The 18,093-nt window shown below is 34.8% G+C and overlaps 1 protein-coding gene across 2 annotated transcripts; it reads right to left on the reverse strand.

Moving 5' to 3' along the window:
* Positions 1–301: 301 nt before the first annotated feature.
* On the reverse strand, positions 302–4,407 carry LOC105788609 (probable inactive receptor kinase At1g48480). Of its 2 annotated transcripts, XM_052633036.1 has the most exons (3): positions 4,223–4,407; positions 1,199–2,416; positions 302–1,111 (listed from the first exon to the last, which is right to left on the reverse strand). In XM_052633036.1, the coding sequence occupies exons 1-3, from the start codon at positions 4,266–4,268 to the stop codon at positions 489–491; spliced, it is 1,887 nt and encodes a 628-aa protein (XP_052488996.1). In that variant the 5' UTR covers positions 4,269–4,407; the 3' UTR covers positions 302–488. The 2 variants fall into 2 exon arrangements, with proteins under 2 accessions (XP_052488996.1, XP_012471031.1); XM_012615577.2 differs by lacking the exon at positions 4,223–4,407 and having other exon boundaries at positions 1,199–2,734.
* Positions 4,408–18,093: the final 13,686 nt, after the last annotated feature.

Here is an 18,093-nt window from a genome sequence, read left to right on the forward strand (position 1 = left end):
TATATGGATCAATTTTAATAGTAAAATGGATAGAATTTTTAACATAAAGGCTAATTTGCTTTTGGTATAATATACAAAGTCTAATTCATCTTCTTCTTTTTTGTGAAAGAAACAAAATGTAATTTAATTCCTAGCCTATAATTCTTTTACCAAATAAATGGTTAAATATGTTACAAAAGTTTTCATTTTAACTTTTTATGCCTTGGGCTAAGTTTAGAATTTAGCTTCTTACTAATTTTCTATTCATTATTTTTCTGGTACTCATAACATACAGGATCATTCATCCAATAACACAAATGAATATACAATTATTTAGCATTTCGCATTTTCAAACCAAGTAAAACATGATGTCCCCTTACCAAATACAATATAATAAAACAGCAAAATAATTACCGGTAAATAAGAAAAATATTGCCATGGGGGAACATATTTCTTAAAGAATCAAAACTCTATCTGAACATAATGAAAATGGAAGGTCGCTGATAGTTTTAGTCCATTAATGAAGAAGGTGGAGCTTCATTATGGATTTGATGACTCTCTTTCTCGGAGGTTGATCGACAAAGTTGCTCGATTTGGCTCGTCACATTGGCCATGGAAGGACGCTTATCGGGGTATTGAGCAGTGCAATCAATGGCAAGTTGTAAGAGTTGGACCATATCTTCCTCAACATTGGGGTCTCTTAGAAGTTCGAGGTCGAACACCTCGGCTGTCCATTCCTCTCGAACTACGGATTGGACCCATCTTGGGAGGTCTACACCGTCCTCATTCAGTAAGGCATGTGTAGGTGCCTTTCCCGTAAGTAATTCTAGAAGCAATATACCGAAGCTGTAGACATCGGTTTTTTGAGATACTTTACGAGTATCGGTTACTTCCGGAGCACGGTAGCCATCAACACGGTTGGGATTCGATGTGGGGCCAGCAAACTGAGCAAGACCGAAATCGGACACACGAGCTTCGTAGGATGTAGTGAGTAGGATATTTGAGGATTTGATGTTTCCATGTGAGATTAATGGTCCCTTGGAATGGAGGTATGTAATGCCTCTAGCTGCTCCAAGTGCAATGCTTGACCGTGTGTCCCAATTCAATGGTGTCCTACCAGCTCCTTTGTTGCCTGAATAACAAAAAAACACAACATATATATGTTAGACGACAGTATATTACTATCTTTACTCCATAGTGAGCTATAAGAGATACAGACCATGCAAAAGTGCAGACAAGCTTCCCATGGGCATGTAATCATAAACAAGAAGCTTCTCATCCCCACTGAAGTAATACGCCCTTAACGGGACCAAGTTGTGGTGATCCATGGCTCCGACAGCCGCCATTTTTGCCTCAAGTTCCTTCTCCGGCACCGCCACATCCTTAATCCTCTTCACTGCAGCAACCAACCCCATCTCCAATGTGGCCTTATAGGTTGTCCCAAATGTTCCCTTCCCTAACACCTCTGCTGAAGCTCTCAACAAATTGTCCAGATCGAACACCTCGGCCCCCGTCCGGAAAAACGACAAGCTCTTCTTACCTTTACCACTGCTCTTTGCATCCTTTTTGACAACCCCAGACAAGCCATTACTTGTATTATTATTATGATGATGATTATGATCATTCTCCATTGATACCACCTTATCTCCAGGAATTTCAACCTCAGCCTGTTTTGAAGGGGCAACGTCCCTTGCCTGAGCCTCCATTTTCTTACCACTTTTCCTTCTACATAAACATATCAAGAGAACCAAAATCAATATAAAAGCAATCACGGAACCAATAATGATACCAGCAATGGCTCCCCCTGAAAGTTCACTATCACTACTATCAGTCCCATTACATGAAAGTTCCAATGGCTTCCCACATAAAGCATTCCCTTGAAAAGCAGTCTTTGGTTTGTTTGATAATCCTTTTGGGATTGACCCATTTAACTGATTTAAAGAAACATTGAATTGTACAAGAGAAGGCAAATCAATATCTGGTAATGAACCAGATAATTGATTGTTCTCCAAATACAAAGTACCCAACCTGGTCAAATTGTTAACACTCTCAGGGATCGAACCAGTGAAATTATTATCTGCAAGGTTAAGTCTAACCAGGTTCTGCAAAGTGAACAAAAACACAGGAATTTTACCAGAAAATCCATTGCCTTGCAAATAGAGGTTTCTAAGGGAAGTAAGCTTGGGAAAATCAAATGGGATTGGCCCAAAAAGAGCATTGAAACGAAGAGAAAGTGATTGAAGCTGAGTTAAGTTGCCAATGGCGATAGGAAGCTTGCCTGATAGTCCCATTCCAGGCAATCTTAACTCCACTACTCTGTTACCGCTACAGTATACACCAGTCCAATTACATGGGCTGCTCGACAGATTCCATAGAAGTAAGCGTCCACCAACAGCTGTTCGAAGAGCCACTAAAGCTGCCTTGTCGGAAGCTAGATCTGAGCTTACAGTGACCAACAATGTTGTTATCCATAACAAGGTTGAAGAGAAAGACATCATCAGTTTCATTGTTTTGCTTGCTGTAAGTAAAACAATGGCAGAACAAACAGTACAGGAAAACTGGGCTTTCAGCAGTTAAAAGATTTGAAGATGGATTTCATAGAAAACTTTATAATTTTCTTTCTGCTGATAATGCTAACTTATGGAAATTGATGAATTTCATGAATTTGGTTTGAAGGGAAAAAATGAAACTTAAGGTTGTTGATCAACATTAATTATTAAAACCTTGTAGCGGGATAAAAAAAAAGCACTGGATTTGAGTTGGCAACTTGGCTCTTTCATTATTATATATATTTGTAAGGAAATAATTAAGTGATTTGTCGTGTAAATTAAGGAATTGCATTTCCTAATTATGTTACAATGGCTAATCTCCAATTTTTTTTGGGGGGGGCGGGGGTTTAACGTTAATATATCAGATTTAAAAAATTCAGCTCCCGGACAAATATTTGAAATTTTGTATTATATTTAGCTATAGGTTAACGTTATATTTTTTTTCAACTTTCATCACAAAATTTTAATATTTTTTAATCAATATCCTAGAATCTTTTATTTTTAGATTTTAGTTTTTTTTATGGAAATTTTGAAATTTTAGTTAACAACCTTATGGCCTTTTTTCATGATGCCCTCCAACTTAAAAAAAAATCATTTTGGCTTCTTTATAAAATTTATGTGGTTTGTCAAAAAGTGTCCATAGAGTTGATTACACATATGGAAATCCACCTTTAAAAAAAGAAAACAAAAGATATCAGAAATAATAAAGAAAATAGAGTTGTCCATGGGTCAGACCATCCGACTCGACCCGAAGGTCCGCCCCAAAAATAAAAGGGTTTGGACAAAATAAGACTCGTTTAGAAAATAGATCGCGCTTCAATAAGGGTTTTTTTTGCTCGATCCTAACCCAAATTTGCAATAAAAAAACCTTGCTTATTTTTCATGTTTTGTTGTTATTTTTCCACTGTTTTACTACCATTTCACTAGTATGTTATTACTATTTTGTTGTTAATATAACACTTGTTTTATTGTTAATTTTGCTACTATTTTGGAGGTATTTGCTTGTTAAATTGCATTTATCTTAATGTTATTTAAATATAAAGATTTTTTAAAATTTATTTTTAATTTGTTGGGAAACATTTATTTTAATATTTTTAGTGTATATGATTTATTATACATTTTTAATTTCTTGTACAAAAATAGAAATTAAAAAAAAATAATACAGGTCAAGTCAAACTCGAGTTTTAACAGTTTTATTTGGGTCGAACTTGGACAAAAATTTAAGCCCATTTTTTGGTCGAACTGAGCCTATCAATTGGACCTAAAATTTTGTTAAGGCCCAGCCCGAACACCACCAATGTACAATTCTAAGTGAAAAAGTCACAACTTTACTAATTCAGTAATCACCAAAAAGGAAAAACCTAACTTCAAACAAAACTGAAAATCAATTCAAACGAATTGTTAAGAGAAAAAGAACCAAGAAAATAGTGGCTTGAAAACAATGATTTGGATTGGTTCCCATTTTTATAGTGGTTTGAACGCATATCTACTTCTCTTAGATTCGAAGCAAATGTGAGGTTTTGCACTTTTTTATTCGTGTTTTTTGTTTTTGAGAGTTGGTAATAGAGTTTCAAAACCCAAATAATTAGAGTTAGTATGATATATGATATGGTATTTGGTGGTTGAACCCCTATTGTCGAGGAAGGATATCCAAACCAAGAAATTTAGAGGTTTGTATAGGTAAGGATTCGTACCAAAACCAAGTTCGACCCAACCCAAGTCATCGACGTCTTCCTCCATATCACTAGCGGCAAAGTTGATGCAGTCAATTCCTTCACTTCGAAGATTGGTCTGCTAGGTCTTTCCCCAAAAAGATCGGTGAAGACACCGTGATATGGAATAGACAAGAAGTCAACACTCAGGTCAAACCAAATTTTAATCTCTATTTCTTTTTATTTAAGTTGTAAACCGCGTTTTAATTTACTTTAATAAAATGGAGTGTTTAGTCGTGTGGGGAACGGGAATGTGACTTTGTACCAAAACGGTGCGTTCGACCAATGAGGGCTATTAGTGAAACAGTGCGCATAGGTTGTTATACAGCTGTAAGGGACCTTACTTTCCTATTTAGCCACCTATTAGTATTGCATGGTGGTTATGTTTTTGGATAATTAAATTTTGAAACTGTTTCTTCCTTCTCTCATGCGCTTTCTTTCCTTTTTCACTCTATCTTTTTAGTTGTCTTTTCTCTCTCAATTTCTGTACGGTATCAAAGGTATCAGAGCTCCAATGATCCTCATGGTCGGTGACAGAGTGACTACTAGGTTACAAAATGATATAGAAACGATGCAAAAGGGACTTTCCCAACTGCAAGCAGAAATAGCACAAGTGGACGGTCGAATCGAGTCTCGTCTCGAGGTGTTTCATGAGAAAATGAAAAAGGAGCTCTGAGATTACTTGAAAAACCTTTCCGAGCAGTACGTGGGGCAACCATCAGTAGCAACATTTGGACATTCAATGGACAAAGTTAAGGGAATACTAGGGAAGTTTCCTCCTAGTAAAAGTTTGATCTTGTCTCCTATGCAGGAAAGTGGATAGGCTGGACTTCTTTCAAGAACCAATACAGTGGAGTCGTCCGGAAGGAAACTCAAGTTCAATTGCCCTCGGTTTGATGGAGAAGACTTTTGGGGATAGTGGTCTAAATTAGAGCAGTTCTTTGAAGCTGAAGAACTGTAGGAGCATGCCAAGGTTAGAATAGTGATACTTCACCTTGAGGGAAAAGCCAAAGATTGGCATCACTTCTTCTACTAGAAAAATGGAGGATTTCATAAGCTTACGTGGGATACTTATGCAATGGGAATTAAGGAGAGGTTCTGCTCTGCTATATTCTTGGACCCTATGATTGAGTTGGTATCGCTTAAACAAACAAGTAGTATGGATGTATACAATGACCACTTTATGAGTATACTTAACTAGTTACATCTTCCAAAAAGTTATGCCTTAAGCATTTTAATAAACAACTTAAGGGTGGAAGTATGCCAATATCTTAGGTTGTTTAAACCATAAACCTTGGTGGAGGCATTTTAGATTGCTAGGCAAGTTGAGGGGACAGTAACCATTGTTTCAAGGAAAATGACACCAGTCAATAGTAGTGTTGGATACTTTAAGTTCTTGTTTCCCAATCACATATTAGTTACCCCATATATCTGCACATCCTACAACTAATGGCCCTTCTACAGTTTCAAGTGGGCAAAATCGCCAAGTCATTGACTCAGTCAGAAATTGAAGATAGAATAAAGAAGGGGTTATATTTTTGGTGTGCGTCTAAGCACACACTTAGGCACAAATGCATTAAATCCCAGCTTTATCAACTTGTGGTGGAGCCTCAATCTAATTGTTTAGTAGATCTAAAATCTCAAGTGACAGAGGAATTCCTAGACTGTCCTGAACAGCTGGAAGCGGTGGAGCAAGATACTGAAAATACCACTCCAGTGTTCTCCTTATATGCTTTTCGCTGCTCTCAAGGACATAATATGATGAGATTAGTAGCTAAAATAGGGAACACAGAGGTGATCATTCTTGTAGATTCTGGAAGTACTTACAACTTTGTGGATTCAAAGTTGGCCAAGAGATTAAACTTACTTATGGAACAATCTTGTCAACTGAAATTTATGATAGCTGATGGGGACAATTTAACAATTAAAGGTTTGTGCAAGGCAATGAGTTGGGAAGCTTAGAAACTTAAATTTATCACAGATTTTTGGTCTTTTCTTTTAAAGGCTGTGATATGGTCTTAAGAGTACAGTAGCTCTTGTCCTTAGGGTCCATTATATAGAATTTTAGGTCACTTACCATGCAGTTTGAGCACCAACAGAAATTTTGCACTCTATAAGGTATCTTCTCAGGGGGTTTACAGTTTCTGTTAGGACAGCAGCTATCCAAACGTTTGACCATGGCGACACCAGGCCCTTGTCCTATGATTTACACTTATGAACAGCAAACAACCCTTAAATTGTTACCTGTACCAATAAAATGAGATCTTCAGCAACTTTTGCTTGAGCACGATGGTGTATTTTAGATGCTAGAAAGATTACCTCCTAAAAGATTACATGACCATCGAATCCCTCTTCATGATGAGAACAAGATAGTAAATATAAGACCCTACAGGTATCCCTCTTTCCAAAAGACTGAAATTAAAAGACCTATTCAGGAAATGTTACAAGTTGGGGTTATTAGGGATAGTAGCAGCCCTTTTGCATCTCTCACTATCATTGTGAGGAAAAAAATGAGAGTTGGAGACTATGTGTAGACTATAGACAACTAAATCAATTCACAATAAAGGATAGGTTCCCAATTCCTATTATTAAAGAACTTCTAGACGAGCTTGGCCAAGCTTTTATCTTCTTTAAATTAGACTTGAGAGCTGGATATCACCAGATCAGAATGTGGGATGCAGACATTTTCAAAATAGCCTTTTAAACACATGAGGGGCACTATGAAATTTTGGTTATGCCATTTTGCCTAACCAATACCCCTTCCAACTTTCAAGCATTGATGAACTCTATTTTCAAAAGGCTGTTGAGGAAAACTGTGCTAGTGTTATTTGATGATATTCTCATTTACTCCAACAACTGGTCTGCTTATTTGGTTCATCTTAAAGAGGTACTCCAACTTCTAAGAGACAACAAAATATTTTTTAAGCAAAGTAAATGTATTTTTAGTACTCATCATATTGAATATATCAGGCATATTATCTCTGCTAGATAAGTTACAATGGACTCGTCTAAGGTGGAAGGGGTCTTAAATTGGCCCACTCCAAAGACAGTAAATGAATTAAGAGGTTTCCTTGGATTGTTTGGTTATTATAGACGTTTCATAAGACATTATGGCCTTCTAGCTCGACCTTTAACAAAATTGTTGAAGAAGAATTCTCCTTGGATATGGACTGAAGCTATTAACTCAACCTTTGAACTACTTAAGAAGGTTATCTGCCAAGCTCTGGTTTGATCTTTGCCAAATTTTTAGAAGGAGTTTTGCATTGATACAGGCACTAGTGGTCAAGGTGTGGGGACAGTCTTGTTGTAAAAAGGAAAACCTTTGGCATTTTTCAGCAAAGGGTTACGGGTGAGGCACCAAGTACTCTCAATCTACGACAAGGAGATATTAACTGTCTTGTTAGCAGTAAAAATTGACACCATTATCTAGTAGGTAGAAGGTTCCAAATACGAACTGACCACCAAAGTTTGAAGTTCCTAGTTGATAAGCAAACAATCACACTTTTCAAACAAAAATAGGTTGTGAAAATGCTTGGATATGATTACTATAACACTTATAGAAAAGGGGCCCAAAACAAAGTAACTGATGATTTGTCTCAAAAGGTGCACGAACAAGAAGGTCAATTTCTACAATGCATGAGAAGTATATATTGTTTAGAGTTATGGTAGAGGGTTAGAGAGTCTTACTTGTCTAATCTAAAATTACAACTCATATGCCAGAAACTCTAACAAAACCCTCAAACTCATTCCAAATACACTTGGGATGGCAATGTGTTCATGAGGAAAGGAAAGATAATAGTTGGTAGTAATGTTAGTTTAAGAAAGGAACTATTTGATTACTTCTATAATGGCACAAATTTATAAGCTACATAGAGTCCCTGAGTCAATTATTTCTGATTGAGACAAAATATTTGTGAGCAACTTCTGGCAGGAGTTATTCAAGCAGTTGGGAACCAGATTGCATATGTCCACTACTTACCATCCCCATATGGATGGCCAAACAGAGGTTTTAAACCGATACCTTGAGGGTTATTTGAGATGTATGTCAGGTGAGACTCCTAGTGAATGGTCTATGTGGCTACCCTTGGCTGAATAGTAGTAAAACACCACCTACCACTCATTCATTCAAGCTATCCCTTACGAGGCACTCTATGGCCAAAGCCTTCCACTTCATCTACCTTACCTAGTAGGGTCCTCTTCAATAGCTATTGTTGATCGAAGCCTTCAAAACCGAGAAGCTTCCAGGAAACTCCTTTCGTTTCACCTCAAAAGATCTCAAGAAAAAATGAAACAAATGGCTGATCAAAGGAGATCTGAGAGGGAATTCGCAGTTGGGGATTTGGTCTACCTTAAATTGCAACCTTATAGGCAACACACTATAAGGAAGCTACGAAACCAAAAGCTTTCCTCGAAATATGTCGGGCCATTTCTAGTGGAAGCTAAGATTGGTGTTGTTACTTACAAGCTAGTTTTCCAGTAGGCTCCTGAATCCATCATACTTTCCACGTGTCTCAGCTCAAAAAACATATTGGTCAAGCTACTATTTCTCCTAATCTACCCTTGGTTGGGACCAATGATGCCATGAACAAGGAACCAATGAGGGTACTAGATTGAAGGATGGTTCAGAAATGAGATCATATTGGTACTGAGGTATTAGTCGAATGGGACAAAACCTTTCCAAAATATCCAACTTGGGAGAACCTGCAAGAGCTCCAGTAGAAATTTCCATCTTTTGATCCTTGAGGTAAGGATTTATTTTAAGAAGGGAGCAATTGATATGGAACAGACAAGAAGTCAACACTTTGGTCAAACCAAATTTTAATTTTCTGTTATTTATGTTTCTTTTTATTTAAGTTGTAAACCTCGTTTAATTTACTTTAATAAAATAGAGCGTTTAGTCGTGTGAGGAAAGGGAATGTGACTTGGTACCAATACGGTGTGTTAGACCAATGAGGGCTATTAGTGAAACGGTGCGCATAGGTTGTTATACAACTCTTAGGGGCTGTTGCTTTCCTATTTAGCCACCTATCAATACTACATGGTGGTTATGTTTTTGGACAATCAATTTTTGAAACTGTTTTTTCCTTCTCTCATGCTCTCTCTCTCTCTTTCTAGCTGTCTTTTCTCTCTCAATTTCTATACGATATCACATCGTCAAAGAAACCACCAAGGAATGGAAATGCGGAGTTTGCGGTGGTCCCTTTCATGGTGATGCTTTGAAAGAACTAGTGAGAGATAGGAATACGACCAAGAACTTCAAGCACAACGGCGATATCAGTCTCGATGACATCATCGAGATTACTAAGGTAATAAGACCAAGGTCAATGGTTAAGGAGATAAAGACCCCAGGGATTTGCAGCAAATGTACCTTTGGAGTGAGCAATTTTGTTTTTTAATTTTAGATTTTGTTGAAATCCAAGGTTTTAGAGAATTTATAGATATTTTTATCTTTTGATTTTAACAATTATGGGTCCATTATTTTTTTCTTCTCTTCAAAATGCAAGTTATTGGTAAGCAAGAAATGAAAAATTGAAGTTTTGCTATTGGTTCTGCTTGGGCCGGACTATTGTCCAATATTTTTAATATTTAAAAGAAAATAAATCATGGAAAAGAAGAAGCAATTAGAGATTATAATTTTTAATGTTTTTGAAATTTTCTATATTTTTTGAATTGTTTAATCACCTGCGCCAACTAAGCGACTTAACAGCGGTTAAGTATTTCATCCATTTTAGACACTTTTGACAAAAAGAGCGAATTCTTGGGTGAAAGTAAGCTAAAATTTGTTTTATGAAGGGTTATAATGTTTTTTTATTTATTTATAAAATTGAAGACACTAATAACATATTAAATTCTGATTTTTCAACCCGTTGTAACGTCAAATATAAAAATTACATATTAAATTTATAGCAAATGAATTATTTTCATTTTGAATATTTTAATTAAATAAATCTGATTCTTCTTTTTTGTAAAAAAATTGCAATGCTATGTACTATTCATGGTGAAGATGTGAAATAAGAAATTTAAATTTAGGATCCCAAAAGATTCTGATATTAAACGGCAAGTTGATTTTAAAAATTCAGTAGATTTTGGCATTTTCTGTCGGTAAGGAACTTTGTATTAATCTATAATCTATTTTATTCTACATTATATTACTTGAAAATTTAATTAAAATTGTCATCGCAAGTATCTGTTAACTTACGATTGTTTAAGCCAAGTAAGACGAGCTTCTAAAACTCCTACTACGTTTTTTGCATTCGCTTCTATAAACTAAATTTAAAGGATACAATCATATCACTAGAAATAGAAATATAGTAGTACATAAGACAACAATAACAGTTCTCAAAATAAAACTTATGTTATCAATGAGATATGAAATATCATTGGTCATATACATGTCGTATGCCCAAATATTTTGTAACAATGAACACTATCTTACATGTAAAAAGTATTTATATCTTACTTGGTACTGAAACAAACCAATATTATTGCAATATTTGATAGTAAAAATTAGTTGAAAGCTTTAAAAGAACTAATATATCAATGTTGAGATCTTATTCATCAAATTTCACAATTTGATCATTTATTTATGTGACTAGTTATATATGATCCCTAAAGTTTCTAATTATTTATACTATTCTAATGTTATTTTACATGTACATAAGCTCGTTTTATTGAATGACATTCCCTGAAGTGAATGCGAGTATAATAATAAATTTAAAGGGCATAATTATGAATATGATAAGAGGTTCACAACTAGAAATGGAGGGGAAATAACTTATGTTCTCAATGTATGAAATGTACCTGTCGTACATCTGAATATTTTATCACTCTATTAATATTCCTTATGTCTCGTAGACAATGCAACAATGCATGCTATCCTTAGGGATAAAAAGTATTTTTCTTATTTGGTAATGAAACAAACTAAACTTTAGTAGTACAAAACTAATTTAGAACTCCAGAAGAGCTAATATAATGTTACCCGATGTTTAATGTGGCAATGAAACATGCTAATATTTAGTGTTGCAAAATTAATTCAAGGCTCCAGAAGAGCTAATACATTGTTATTTAAAGAAACAAAGTGATAATAGATGTATTATGTTCTAGTCGGTCTCAAAGAAATTATTTTGTTTTAAAAGATATTCTATATGATGAATCTCATATTGAGATTGTGAATGGAAAAAAACATTTAGTATGAATCACTCTTGCTATTAATATCTACATCTATTGGCAGAGAAAGATTAAGTTATTATATTATGCATGATACTTGACTACCTATATTTATTTTGAAAAAGGATAGAGAAAGATTGGGTTTCGATTTTGAAAGATCTACTTGAATTGTAGATTAATTTAAGAGAATATGACCATCGAAATATGATTAATTTATCTAAAGCTCATTATGATTGGATGCATTTAAAGTTGCAATATTTTAAATTTGTAAGTGAGTATAACTCTGCAGTATTTAAAATGAGTTCTCAATTATGTGTCAGAAAACACGTTCAGCATGATGCATTTTCCGGTAATGTGTCAGAAAACGTGTTTTACAAAATGCGTTTTCTTTAATAACTTAACACATTAACTATTTTGGTCAAATGGTTAAATGTTAGTGATTTTTTTTTGAGTCTCGGGTTTGATTCTTCTCTTACTCACATTTGTATTTTTTATTTCATTTTGTTTTAATTTTTTAATTAATATATATATTATTTTCAAGTTTTTAATTCATTTATTTAATTAATAACTTTTTATTTATATAAATAAAATAATAAATATGTAATTATATAATAAAATATATATTATATATATCATTTTGTTAAAAATATTTTAATTAATAACTCATTTATTTATATAAATAAATTAATAACTCCTTTAAATATAAATTTTGGAGAAGTATTGTAAACATATTTATTGATCAATAAAATTCGTTCATTTTACTTTCCTATTTCTTGTTCTCTTTTGCTTTTCTATTTTTTTACTCTTTTTATTATTTATTTCATAACAAATAATAATTTTATTTATTGAATTATTACTTGTGTTAAAGGGATTTAAGGTTAACTTGGGTTTCACGATTCCTACTAAGTATTTTAGTATAGCTAAAAGGAGGGCTTTTCTATCCCAATATTCTAAAAAAATAAAATAATATCTTAAATGGTATCTCAAACCGATTAATTATGAAAATGGTATGATGGCTACAGTAACTAGGGGTGGTGCCTGACAAGGTGGCGGCACCACCGTAATTTTTGGCCACCATCATCAGTCAATCATTAGGCCGTTATCAATTTTTAAAAATATATATTTTTATTGGTAGTGCCTTTGAATACGACGGCACCGGTATAGGACTTATACCAGGTGAAATGCGAGTTTATTATTTTTTAATGGGTGGAGGAGGGGTGCTAGGCGGCACTAGTTTGTTGGAGGAGAAGTGTTAGGCGGCATTGGTTGGAAGAGGAGTGTAAGGCGGCATCTATGCGGCAGATGTGACCGGATAGTCATAGATTTTTTTTTTCTGACGGCTTTTTCAGTTTCTCAGCCCGATTTTCAGGGCCTTTCACTGGTAAATCTTTTACCCCATAAAAGGAGCAAGTTGGTCCCCAACCATGGTTGTGGCTGTGAAAAGAAAAAAAAGAAAGAGAAGTATAGGGAGAAAAGAAGAGAGTAGGGAAGATAAGAAGCTTTTGTGGTGTTTGAAGAAGAGGAGGCAGTAATAGCATTGGGACTCAAAGGTAATTTTTTTAATTATCATTTATTTGTTTAGGATTTAGGGTTATTTTGTGGTGTTATAAGTGATAGTTGTGTTATATTTTGTGGCTTAGGGTTTAGAGGAGGCAGCAATATATTTGAGTTTGGTAAACTTTTTTAACTATCATTTATTTGTTTAGGGATTATTTTGTGGTGTTATATAACTAATATCTTTGTTATGTTTTGTGGTTTAGGGTTTATAGGAGGCAACAATAGATTAAGCTTTAAAGGTATATTTCTAATTAATTTTTGCAAATATTATTTATTTATTTTGTAATCCTTACTATTTGTCTTATTTTGTGATTTTGTAAGGAGAGGATAGTAGCAATAGATTAAGGTTTTAAAGGTACATTTTATTTTTATTTTGTAATTACGTTATTATTTATTTGTTTTGTAATCCGTATTATTTGTCTGGATTTATTAGTTATGTTATGTGTTGTTGTGTTATTGAACATTTAAATTTTTTATTTCTTCGGCACTAATATTTTATAATTATTATTTATTTGTTTGAATGCATTAAAAGAGAAGAAACTGTGTGTGACCCCTACATGCCACAAATATATGGCCTTTTTACCTCAATAATCTAAAAAAATAATTAAATACCAAAATAAAATGGATCATTTGCTACAGTATTAATTACCGAAATAAGTCGTATTGACACCATTTTTTGGATGAAAATGGGTGGACTTGGATTTTAAAAAACGAAAACGAAAGAAGGAGTCGCCACCAATCTTTTTTTTAATGAGGTGTGATTGGATCACCTCAAAAAGTGGTTGTTTTTAATAAACGATTTGATTTTATTAAAACAACGATTTTGGTCCACGAAATTCAGAAAAATGAGTTAAGGAGTCGGTTACGTACGAGGAAGGATTAGCACCCTCGTAACGCCCAGAAATTGGTACCTAGTTGATTAGTTAATGTCTTAATGTCGAATATAAAAACACTTTGAAGAATTTTAAAAATATGATCCTAAAAATTTTTGAATAATATGAGTTGGAATTTAAGATTTTCTTGTTCCGAAAGAATATCATATCCAGTACATTAGGATACGATAGTTTAAACTCTCGAAACCAATATCACTTTATGGTTTCTAAAACCCATACTTTGAAACTTTAAGAGGGTATTTGGCTATTTGACTAAACGAGAAATCGAAACCCAGCACATTAGGGCGCGCTTTCTTGAATTTCCAAATGCAAAATATTGTCTTTGTTATTTTTTAGAAAAAATACTCATCTCGGGAAAATAACGTGTCATATCCAATGCGTTAGGACACAACGTATTGAATTCCCGATAATGAGCTTTTTATTATTTTTAAAAGAGTAATCTTAATTATTTAGATTCAATGAAGAAAATCGGAACCCAACACATTAGGGCTCGATTCTCTCAAAGATCCCAAATACCGAGTATTACTTATATTTTAAAATTTCTTTTTTGAATTTTAAATAAAAATGGGTGTTGTGGAATGATGATGATAATGTAAGTAAAATAATCACTTAAAAACAAAATATAAGTAATAAGACTAATATAAAAACAATCGTAAGTACATCATGACAAATACTAAAATGACAAAAGTAAAGCAAGATAAAATAACAATAATGAGATATGTACATAAATAAATAAATGAAGAAAATAGATAAAAGATATATATATGAGTTATAAAATATTAGTATTTACATATATATATATAGATTATAAAATATAAAATATATAAAATTTAAGTATATACATTATAAGAACTTGTATATGTACATAAATATAAAAATTCTAAGATAAAACAATGTGCATATATATATATACTTATACAAATTCAAAAAAATGTATATATATATATATATGTACGTACTTATATTATAAAAACTTATTCACATATATATACATACTTGAAATTGTAAAATAATAACAAAAATATGTACATATAAACATATATGAAACATGGGTTGTACGCATGTATGTATACTAAAATAATTGTATGTATGCATATACATATAACATAACTTGAAGTAAAAGGTATTTAATAATATTAATAATAATAATGCTAATAATAATTATTATAATAGTGTTAATAATAATATATAATAATAATAAATAATACCACACATTAAAATAACGTAGCACATATATATAAGATAAATGAAAATATAAACAAAACAGAAATTAATAGTTAAAGAGAAATAAAATAAAATAAAACGGAAGGGATTAAATCGAAATCAGGAATAAATTTAAGGGCTCAAATATAAATAAAAAAGGGGTAATTAAAACACGCTATAAAAGGATAAGGATCAAACACGCAATATTCCCACGTCACTGAAATGGTGCCGTTCTAGCGGAATCCAAGCGCATGGTCTGAGGACCAAATCGAAACAGAAGCAAAATTATGTGGCCAAAATCAAAAATAAAAAAAGGATCGCACCGAATACGCCACAAAGGAAAGGGGACCTATGGCACAAATATCCCCTTAAACCAAAACGCGCGGACCTTCCGGGTCGGATCGGGTCAACGCGCGGGTGAGGGGGCCTCAAAACAGCGCCGTTTCATATTTAGTATAAATATTAAAAAATAAACCCAAAAAACAATCATTTCATCATTTTTTACAAAAAAAAACAGAGAGAGAGATGCTCTCTCAGGCCACAAGTCCGGCCATGGATTCCTGCGCGCCTCCGCCATAGCGCCGCTGCGGGCGGCGGCTAGAGGCGCAAAATGGGACATTTTTGGTCTCTTTTTGAAGTCGATTGCTTCTAGGTCATGGATCCAGGGCCGAATCCCGCAAAAGAAAAAGCCAAAGGCCCGAAAACGGGGCGAGACCGCTCGCCTTCTCCTCCTCCGGCGCGGCGTCGGTAAGGCTTTTCCTTTTCTTTTTGTTTTCTTTTCTTTTTAGTATGAACAATAAAGAAAAACAAAAATAAAAAAATGAGTAGAATACAAGAAATACGAAGAGAAAAAAAACCTTTTTAAGAAATTTTTTTCTTTTATTTCTCTTTAATATTCATGAAAAATCCCCCTGATTACATTGAATTTTTTGATTTTATAGCCAAATGCATCTTTGATTTTTCTCTATTTGTTACTGCTTCTCTGCTATTTTGGGTTGCCATTGCGTGTTCTTTTTGTTTTGCAAGGTGGGCGGCGGTGGTGAGGTGACCGAGGAGCAGTACAGTGGCCGTCTGGCGCACATGGCCCCAGCATTGGCGTTGAGAAGGCAAGGAACCCTAGGGTTCCCTGGTGTTGTTTAATTTTTGGGCCCAATTGGGCCAATTTAGATTTTGGGCCTTGGGCTATTGGGCCGGGTCAAAATTGGTTTTGTACAGCTGCCCCTCTTTGCTTCATTGTTGTGTAACGGGAAGGAAGCAAAGACTAAGAAAGACCAATTTTGCCCGGTCTCGCTGAGTTTCGACTTCTTTTGACGCTTCTCCTTTTCAAGTAGCTTTATCCCAGTCCACTGTGTCTCGTTGCTTCGATCCACTTCACTGCACTTTAGAAAGATCTGACTTGTAGCTTCAATCTTCTTCGCAGCAACTTCAGGGGGACGATATTTGTGGTTTTAGTCTGCTCCACTACAATGTTAGGGAGATAAGACTTGTTGTGGTAGATTTAATCTGACCTACTACAACTTTGGAGGTATAGGATTGATTTTTATCCACTCCACTGCAACTTCGGGGAGATAGGATTTATTTCTTTCGTCTGCTCCACTCTGCTTAAGGAGATAAGACTCGATGTGATCTGCTCTACTGCAACTTCAGAGAGATAAGATCTGTGATTTTAATCTGCTCCACTGCAACTTCAGGGAGACAGGATTGGTTTCTTCGTCTGCTCCACTACAACTTCAGGGAGATAAGACTTGATGCGATCTGCTCTACTGCAACTTCAGAGAGATAAGATCTGTGGTTTTAATCCGCTCCACTGCAACTTCAGGGAGATAGGATTGGTTTCTTTCGTCTACTCCACTACTGCTTAGGGAGATAAGACTTGATGCGATCTGCTCTACTGCAACTTCAGAGAGATAAGATCTGTGGTTTTAATCCGCTCCACTGTAACTTCGGGGAGATAGGATTGATTTCTTTCGTCTGCTCCACTACTGCTTAAGGAGATAAGACTTGATGCGATCTGCTCTACTGCAACTTCAGAGAGATAAAATCTGGGGTTTTAATCCGCTCCACTGTAACTTCAAGGAGATAGGATTGATTTCTTTTGTCTACTCCACTACTGTTTAGGGAGATAAGACTTAATGCGATCTGCTCTACTGCAAATTCAGAGAGATAAGATCTGTGGTTTTAATCCGCTCTACTGTAACTTCAGGGAGATAGGATTGATTTCTTTCGTCTACTCCACTACTGCTTAGGGAGATAAGACTTGATGCGATCTGCTCTACTGTAACTTCAGAGAGATAAGATCCGTGGTTTTAATCCGCTCCACTGTAACTTCAGGGAGATAGGATTGATTTCTTTCGTCTTCTCCACTACTGCTTAGGGAGATAAGACTTGATGCGATCTGCTCTACTGCAACTTCAGAGAGATAAGATCCGTGGTTTTAATCCGCTCCACTGTAACTTCAGGGAGATAGGATTGATTTCTTTCGTCTTCTCCACTACTGCTTAGGGAGATAAGACTAGATGCGATCTGCTCTACTGCAATTTCAGAGAGATAAGATCTGGGGTTTTAATCCGCTCCACTGCAACTTCAGGGAGATAGGATTGGTTTTTTCCTGTCCGCTCCACTACTGCTTAGGGAGATAGGACAGATGGCTTAAATTTGCTTCCTACTACCTCGGGAACATAAAATTCGTCGTCTTCGATTTACTCCATTACTGCTTAGGGAGATAAGATCTGCAATCTTCAATCTACTCCACTGCTGCTCAGGGAGATAAGGCTTGATATGATGACTTCAACCCATCCCACTGCAATTTTAGGGGTATAGGTAACTTCATTGATCTGTTCTCCGGGGAACATGACCTGCAAAATCCATTTCATGTACCTATTTATGCCTAGTGTTTAGGATGTCATGATTAGAATGAATCAAATGCCCCTAACTAGATGTGTATGTATGATATTTACATGAATGTAGAATGTCATTTTTCAAGATTGATCCCTTTTTAATGCTTAGGGTTGTCATTGCTCACTGTTTATTAAG

The sequence above is a fragment of the Gossypium raimondii genome, chromosome 7 (genome assembly GCF_025698545.1).
Source record: "Gossypium raimondii isolate GPD5lz chromosome 7, ASM2569854v1, whole genome shotgun sequence".
Lineage (NCBI taxonomy): Eukaryota > Viridiplantae > Streptophyta > Magnoliopsida > Malvales > Malvaceae > Gossypium > Gossypium raimondii.